General features: G+C 41.2%; 1 protein-coding gene across 2 annotated transcripts; it reads left to right on the forward strand.

Moving 5' to 3' along the window:
* The first annotated feature begins 4,494 nt into the window (after window positions 1–4,494).
* On the forward strand, window positions 4,495–7,772 carry c1galt1c1 (C1GALT1-specific chaperone 1). 2 transcript variants are annotated; one of them, XM_060832137.1, is made up of 2 exons: window positions 4,495–4,566; window positions 4,825–7,772. In XM_060832137.1, the coding sequence occupies exon 2, from the start codon at window positions 4,831–4,833 to the stop codon at window positions 5,785–5,787; it is 957 nt and encodes a 318-aa protein (XP_060688120.1). In that variant the 5' UTR covers window positions 4,495–4,566; window positions 4,825–4,830; the 3' UTR covers window positions 5,788–7,772. The 2 variants fall into 2 exon arrangements, with proteins under 2 accessions (XP_060688120.1, XP_060688121.1); XM_060832138.1 differs by lacking the exon at window positions 4,495–4,566 and adding an exon at window positions 4,589–4,736.
* Window positions 7,773–8,669: the final 897 nt, after the last annotated feature.

An 8,669-nucleotide genomic window follows, 5' to 3' on the forward strand; every position in this document is an offset into this window, starting at 1 on the left:
GCTGTTTCATTGCAAAAACCCTGCTGCCAATGTCCAAAAGATGGCCATTTGGATACTTGGTCTCTTCATCTATCTATGCATGACTGAATCTGCTCTGGCAGTTCCTACAGCCCACAGTATTGTGAGCTTGTCCCTTCCAATCAAATCCATTTGTACTTCATGATTTGGAGATGCCGGTGTTGGACTGAGGTGTACAAATTTAAAAATCACACAACACCAGGTTATAGTCCAACAGGTTTAATTGGAAGCACACTAGCTTTCGGAGCACCACCACAATCACCTGACTATAACCTGGTGTTGTGTGATTTTTAAATTTGTACTTCAGGCTATACAGAGCTCTACAAGAGCTAATTGGGCTGCATTTATTATGTTTCCTTGGATTTACATTTTCTGGGGCTGCACTTTTCAATCTCATTAGTAAACTGTGAACAGATTCACCTGATTCCAGCTTCAGGTTTTCAAATCACATCAGTAGATCTGAGAATTTTACATTGGCTGTAGAATTATGCAAAATGTTTCAACAACTTTGACTGGTTTTCTCTTATCATCTCTGCTTAGCTCTCTTCTAATAATCAAATTGCACCCTTTCTCTCCTGCCTACAAAATGATGTAACTGACTCCTATCTCTTCAATAGTGTATTAAATGTATGTATGCATGTAAGATTTGTTTCAACTTCTCAAATATCTCAAAACATCAATGGTGTCCTAATTCATCAGAGGCTGGAACTTGTGTTTTATTGTTGTGGTGACCATTTTGATTCTGCAGTACAATCTGCTGCAACTTTTGAGATTTATGTGTTATCATTGGGTATGGTGTGATTTTGAATATGGAGAATATAATAATACAATACCCTCAAATACAACTACACCCTAAAATTATTCCTAAAGTCAACAAAAATGATGCAAGCTGAAACAATTATGTCAGTTTGGTCACAATATTCTTTCACCCTTTTGATTACTTATGAGTGGTATATCCATGTGTCTGTGGATGTGTTGTGTTAGGGTTTGTGAGTAAAGGAGAGTTAAAATAGACTACAATTTTGAACAGTTAGTACTAAACCCAGTGACACAGTTTGGTCCTTTTTGTTTCAATTGGCATAAGCAACAAGCATTTGATTGCTAAAATAAACACAAAGAGCTACAGAAGCTGAAAATTTGAATCACAAACAGAGAGTTCTAGAGAAACTTTCAGCAGGTCTGACAGCATCTGAAGAGATAAACCAGAGTTAACATTTTAAGTCCTGTGATTGTTCATCAGAACATTCTGGAGAAGGGTTACTGGACTTGAAACGTTCATTCTGTTTCTCTCTACAGATGCTGCCAGACCTTGTGCGCTTCTCCAACACGGTCTGTATTTGTTTAAGTGTCTGATTGCATTTGAAATATTGGAAATTCCGAGCACATGAGTGCTATTAGTCACTTTCACCTGGTCCATCTCTGATTACTCCCTTCCTCGATATCTCTGTTTCCATTTCTGGCGATAGGCTGGCCACCAGTAACCACTCTAATCCCATCAATTCTCACACTTACCTCGACTATACACCCCCACATCCTGTTTCCTGTAAAGACTCTGTACCATTCTCCAAGTTCCTCCATCTCCAGTGTATCTGTTCTGATGATACCAGTAGATAGGATAGTGAAGAAGGCATTTAATATGCTTTTCTTTATTGGCTAGAGCATTGAGTACAAAAGTTGGGAGGTCATGTTGCGGCTGTACAGGATTTTGGTTAGGCCACTTTTGGAATATTGTGTGAAATTGTGGTCTCCCTCCTATTGGAAGGATGTTGTGAAACTTGAAAGGATTCAGAAAAAATTTACAAGGGTGTTGCCAGGGTTGGAGGATTTGAGCTATAGGGAGAGGCTGAATAGGTTGGGGCTGTTTTCCCTGGAGTGTCGGAGGCTGAGGAATGACCTTGTAGAGGTTTATAAAATCATGAGGGATATGGATAAGGTAAATAGACAAGGTCTTTTCTCTGGATTGGGGGAGTCCAGAACGAGAGGGCTTAGGTTTAGTGTGAGAGGGGAAAGATATAAAAGTGACCTAAGGGGCAACCTTTTCACTCAAAGGGTGGTGCATGTATGGAATGAGCTGTCAAAGGAAGTGGTGGAGACTAGTACAATTACAACACTTAGAAGGCATCTGGATGGGTATATGAGTAGGAAGGGTTTAGAGAGATATGGGCCAAGTGCTGGCATGGACAGAATGGACCAAAGGGTCTGTTTCCATGCTGGACATCTCTATGACTCTATAACGTCAACAAGGGAGCTTCTGAAATGTCCACCTTCTTCCTCAACTGAAGAATCCCCAGCACAGTTACTGACAGGGCCCTCAACTGGGTCCAACCTATCTCCTGCACTTCAGCCTCACCCCTCTCTTCCCTCTCACAACAGCAATAGGGTTCCTCTTGTCCTTACCTACATTCCACCAGTATCCACATCCAGAAGATCATTAGCTTCTATTTCTGCCACTTTCAGCAAGATGCCACCACCAGATGCATATTCCGCTCCTTTCCCTTGTCTGCCTTCTGCAGAGGCCATTCCCTTGGGACACCCTAATCTACTCTTCCTTCACTCCTAACATCCCCATCAGCCCCACCGCACCTTCCCCTGCAACTGCAGATGTTGTAACATTTGCCCATTTACCTCCTCTCTCCCAGCATTGAAAAGCCCAAACACACCTTCCAGGTGAAGCAGTTCACTGCAGCAAGCCAGAGACAGAGATGTTGGTCAGGGAATAGGATAGTGTGTTGAAGTGGCAGGCATCTGAGAGCTTTTTGCATACAGATTGTATGTGTTCTGCAAAGTGGTCACTTAGTCTACACTTTGTTTTTCTAAATGTGGAGGAGACCACTTACGAGAAGCAAATGCAGTAGACTAGATAGAGTGAAGTCCAGGTAAAGCATTGCTTCACCTGTAAGGTGTATTTGATGCTGAGGATACTGAGGAGGAGGAAGTAAACAGACAGGTGTTACACCTGTGGTTGCAGGGGAGGTGCCATGTTGGCAGGGGAAAGACGTGTTGGGAGTGAAGGTGAAGTGGACTAGGGTGTGTCAGAGGGAATGGTCTTTGTGGAAGGCTGACAAGGGAGGGGAAGGGAATAGGTGTCTGGTGTTGGCTTCCCACGGGAAATGGCAGCTAATGATCTTCTGGAAGTGGATGCTGGTGGCATGGTAGGCAAGAGCAAAGGGAACTTTATTGCTGTTGTTGGGGGGGAGTGGGGGAAGAGAGGGGGTGAGGACTTAAATGCAGGAGATGGGTTGGACTCAGCTGAGGGCTCTGTCACCTACAGTGCTTGGAAATTCTGGGTTGAGGGAGAAGGTGGACATCTCAGAGGACCACTTGTCGAAGTTGGCATCATTGGCAAGATGCAACAGAGTTGAAGGAACTGAGAAATTGGAATGGTCTTTGCAGGAAACGGGACGTGAGGATATCTAGTCAAAGTAACTGTGGGAGTCAGTGGGTTTGAAGTAGGATATTGGTGGCTGGTCTATCCCCAGAAATGTAAATAGATATCAAGGAAATGAAGGGAGGAGTCAGATGGACCAGGTGAAGTTGAGAGCAGGATGGAAATTGGAGGAAAAATTGATAAACTTTTCCAATTCTGGTTGAAAACAGGAAGCAGCACCGATATCATTAATGTACCACAGAAAGAGTTGTATGTGAGGGCTGGAATGGGACTGAAACAAAGAATGTTCCACATGCCCCACTAAGAGACAGGGATCGTTGGGGCCCCTGCGGGTACCCATGGCTACCCCTCTGACCTGAAGAAAGTGAGAGGAGTTAAAACAGAAGTTGTTCAGGATAAGGATTAGCTTGGCCATTCAGATGAGGCTGGTGGTGAATGGGAACAGTTCAGGCCTTTGTTCCAGGAAGAAGTAGAAAGGCCTGAAACCATCCTCATGTATAAAGGGATTACACTCATTGGAGCCCGCAAACAGGAAGTTCTGAAACTGGCATGAAGTGTCAGAGGAATCATGGATATAAGTCGGAAGAGACTGGACAAAAGGGGGAAGTCTCCTTTCCCCTTATTGACTGTATGCTGGGGTCCATAATCACTATCTGGACAGTGTGACAGGAGAACAGGAAGCAGCATTTGGCAGCTATGTTCCTGCCTGGTGTTCCTGTCAATTTAGATCAACTCCACTTTCCACTGCCCTGTCCTGTAATCCTGTCATTGTTTACCCCAAATGTCAATCATCACCATGCCCAGCTTTCCCAAGGCTTTTTATCTGTCCCAGCTTTGTCTCATGAAAATCTGGTTACCGGAGATAAACTGAGATATTGTTACCCGGCATATGACAGCAGTGCGAGAGGGAATGCGGCAACCCCGGTTAGAAATTCACAAGACATTTCGTTTCTCGCTGCTTACCAGCAAGATTAACAATCAAACAATTTGATCTCTCCCCGTCCTGAGGTTTTGCCTGTAACAAATAAGGCCGGTCGGACCCAATGTGGTAGCGGCCATTTTTGTTACTGGCGGAAGCAACCGATTCCGGCCTGGCCCGGAAGTAGACACGTGTAAGGTTGCTGTGGTGTTTTCGGTTGGTTTCAGGGGTTGAGGCGGAGGTGAGTGTCAGGGGCTGGTGCTGCAGTAACTGATGGGTGTGTGAATGGTGGGGAGGGGAGAAGGTGCCCTGTCCTGGTGATGGACCCAGCGTTATCTCGATTACTTCGGGACTCGTTCTCCCCGGGAGCCTGGGGCTGCTTTCACCTCCGTCTGGCTCTTTAAACCAAAGGTTTCTTTGCATTTAGATACAACTTAAAATATATATGTCGACAAGGGTTCTTCTACTGACTTTATCTTTTTTTCCTTCATAATTAAAGGCAAAGATGATAAAAGAAGGCAGTTCCTTCATGAAAGGTATGATATTGGGTGGAATAGTTTGTTTGGTCTTCACCCTTTTTAATAACATGAAGATAAGCGGAGAATTGGGATTGCGAAGCCACGAACACCGCCACCTCAAAGCTCCCGACAAGGAAGAACTCCTGAAGCTGCCCGAGACTAAGCGTATGGAGCTCAGTCTCACTATCCGTGTTCTTTGCTTGATCATGGTTACACCCAAAGAAATTGGTTATTGGGCCTCTGTGGTAGAAACGTGGAGCAAACATTGTGATAAAGCTGTCTTTTACAGCCCGGAAACCATAAAAGTCTTTGAATCAGTCAGCCTAGCAACAGAAGATCAATGGATCCAAACCAGAAGAGCCCTTAAGCACGCATATGAGAACTTCAAAGATGAGTATAATTGGTTTTTCTTGGCAAAATCATCTACGTTTGCAATTATTGAAAATCTTAAGTTCTTTTTACTAAATAAAGATCCAGAACAGCCTTTCTATATTGGTCATTCAGTTAAGTCTGGTGAATTGGAATATGTGGAATTTTCTTCAGGCGTGGTCCTAAGTATAGAAGCATTAGAAAGACTCTATCGCGTGCTTGATGATCCTATGAAATGCCCAGAAAAGGGGAGTTTGCTGTGGAAGATGTCTGAAGAAAAGGAACTTGCAGTATGTCTGAAGTACACAGGAATTGTTGCTGATAATGCAGAAGATAATGAAGGAAAAGAACTGTTTAATTCAAAAAATATAAACACCCTTGTTGTGGAGGCAATGTCCAATCACCCGAGTGAAGTTGTGGAAGGATGTTGCTCTGATGTGGCTATTACTTTTCATGGACATTCACCTAACCATATGCATGTTCTCATGTATGGTGTTTACAGACTACGACCTTATGGGCATATATTTAATGATGCACTGATTTTCATGCCACCTTTAAACTCAGACAATGATTAAATGCTTTTTCTTCTATAGAGACATTGCAGGATATGAAATTTGAAAAGGAAACACATCTGTTGTTTAGAATGCTCTTCTAGTTTTGTAAAATCTTTTACTGTTTCCAACTGAACATGTGCCTTCAATGTCAAGCCTAAAATGAATTAACTAGCAACTTTGCAGAAAACATTCATGATTATACATCATTTAAGATTTGCTTAAACAGCAGGGTTAATATAAACCAGTTTCAGTTACTTAATGGCAGAATAGATGATGCTTGAATTCGGTGAAACATTTTGGCAAACATTGTACATTTTTATGAAGTGCTTGAGAGCTTTGAAAAAGCACCCAGTTGTACAATCATTTATCATCTCAGACCTGAGTTTGTATTGTGCGTAGCAAAAGTTAGGATTACAGACATGCCACTGCTAGGTGAGGTGATGAATTCTGAGTATCATGCAAGAACAATACTGACTGAATTTGAACTGTGGAAGTTCAAGAAAAATTTCAGTCATTCATGTATGTCGATCTGTCATTCTGTTATTTATGTTTGGATGTTGTACCCATTTTATACATACTGGGTCTTGTATAATGTGACTCACGTTTTTTTTAAGATTGATCTGGCCTGTACCTTGAAATTACAACCTATTATGGTTTTGTTAAAAAAAAATGCTGAGGACAAATAGAGTTTAATCACCAGTTTTGATTGGTGTTTGCATAATGTAAAGTGCAATTTAAAGCTCAAACCTATGGAGCAAACTTGCTTCACCAATTTAAACTGTCAATTGATCTGTGTACATTAACTATCATTTTCAAATGTAATTTTCTTGTGATTATCAATAATTTGATTAATGTCTCAGGAATTTGATTTTCGTGCTTAGATTTTGCAACTGGTGTGGTTCTATCACATGTCTATCAAGCCATCATTATCACATTTCATCACACACTATGCATTGCACTTGCCACAATTCTATGAAGTAATAATTATTAAGCAGAATGATGTTCTTGTATGTAAAAGTATGGAAAAAAGTAATATTCTGTAGATGTTTTCTGACCTGACAACATTCATTATTTAAGAGAGATAACTGTACATTTACAAATATCTGACCAACTAAAACATTTAGCATTTATATAACATCTGTATTACTAGTAAAATATCTGAAGACACTTCAGGAATGTAATGTAGAAAATTCACTTAGGAATGTACCTCTTTGATCTCAGGATGTGCCTATTGGGACCAATCCTCTTTGGGAAGCAACTAAGCAGTAGCTTTGAAAGGATTACTTGTTCTTGGTGAAGGGGGAGTGTGGGGGTGATGTAGGGTAACATTGTTATATTTGTATAATTTGGTGTTTTTCTGAGTAAGGGATTTTTTTTAATAACCAAAGATGGAATTTCACTGCATTTGCTGTGAAGTTATTGGAAATAAAACAGGAAAATTCCCCAGTTCATTGCCCAGGTACAATATTCATCCCATTCCCATTGGATACAGAAATTTACTGAAAATGCAAGTATCACCAGCAAAGAAAAGAATACTTGACAATGTAGTTATGAAATAGTATCTGTTCACAACTTTCCTAGTTTCTGTATTATAATTTTCCTCTGCTTGATTGCTTAAGTTCAAATGAATGAAGGTCGAGATCATTTCTGTGCCTTCTACAATGTTCTAACCTGCACATTTTATTGAAGTGTCAGCTATTTAAACATACCATGCACATTTAATGACTCTTGTTTGTAACTACAAATGTGATTATGTAGTTTCCCCTCAGGTTAGATAATCAGGATATTCAACCTTAGTGACCTGAGGACTCTGCATGTGTCTGAGGCAAACCACAAATTACCACATAGAACTGCAAACTCCTATTCACACAGTCATTTAACACAAATACTGCAGTCAAATAGTGTGGCGCTGGAAAAGCACAGCAGATCAGGCAGCATTTGAGGAGCAGGAGAGTCAACCTTTCAGGCATAAGCCCTTCATCAGGAATGTGGTGGGTGGAGGAACAAGGGGTTGAGAGATAAATGGGAGGGGGTGGGGTGGGGCTGGGGGAAATGTAGCTTGGAAGGCAATGAAGATAGATGAAGTTGGGAGGGATGATGGGTCAGAGCGGAGGGTGAAGCAGATAGGTGTGAATATTCCCCCAAAACAAACATAATACATTTAAACCGAAATCACTGGAGAAACTCAGCAGGTCTGGCAGTATACTGTTGAAGAGTCCCCAGATTTGAAACATCAACTCTACTTTCTCTCCACAGATGCTGCTGGACCTGCTGAGCTTCTCCACAAATTTCTATTTTTGTTACTCCAGCATCCACAGTTAATTGTTTTATTTTACTATACATTAAAAAGAGTCCCAAGGCACAATCACATACAAAACAAGTTAAAGCACTACCTATTTATCATCTTTCCCTGCTATTGTTCACTCAGCCGCCTCTTTCCACTTACCTTCCTATCTCATATTTTATCTATTCCCACATCTTGTATCTCCCACTTCCCTCCCCTGTATTTCTTTTTGCTTCTCCTAAAAAGTGGTCCAGTGGTGATAAGGATAGTCTAGAAGGAACTACCAGAAGTCAAGTAGAGATCGTTAATTCAGCATAGCACCAATGATCTTGAAGAACCCAGGCCATGATTGAAGATAATATATTTGTATAGTTCAGGAAATCCAGCCTAGTGTTAGAAAAAGAAAGTGTGGTACCGGAAGTATCCACATCTAAGATACTTGTAATACTTTATTCATGACCCTCATCGTGTTATGCAGTCCACAGATGGAACAGAATAAGAGAGTGGACTTTTTCCTTTCAAGTTATGAATGTGACCTCTGCTTGAAGTCATCCAATTTGTCCAACTTATTATCTTTATTCATTGTTAAAAAGCAAACTTGGAAATTTGGAAACAAATG

Source organism: Hemiscyllium ocellatum, chromosome 11 (genome assembly GCF_020745735.1).
Source record: "Hemiscyllium ocellatum isolate sHemOce1 chromosome 11, sHemOce1.pat.X.cur, whole genome shotgun sequence".
Taxonomy (NCBI): Eukaryota; Metazoa; Chordata; class Chondrichthyes; order Orectolobiformes; family Hemiscylliidae; genus Hemiscyllium; species Hemiscyllium ocellatum.

Coding starts and splice junctions, on each gene's coding strand:
- c1galt1c1 (XM_060832137.1), top strand. CDS start 4,831: ATGATAAAAGAAGGCAGTTCCTTCATGAAAGGTATGATATTGGGTGGA.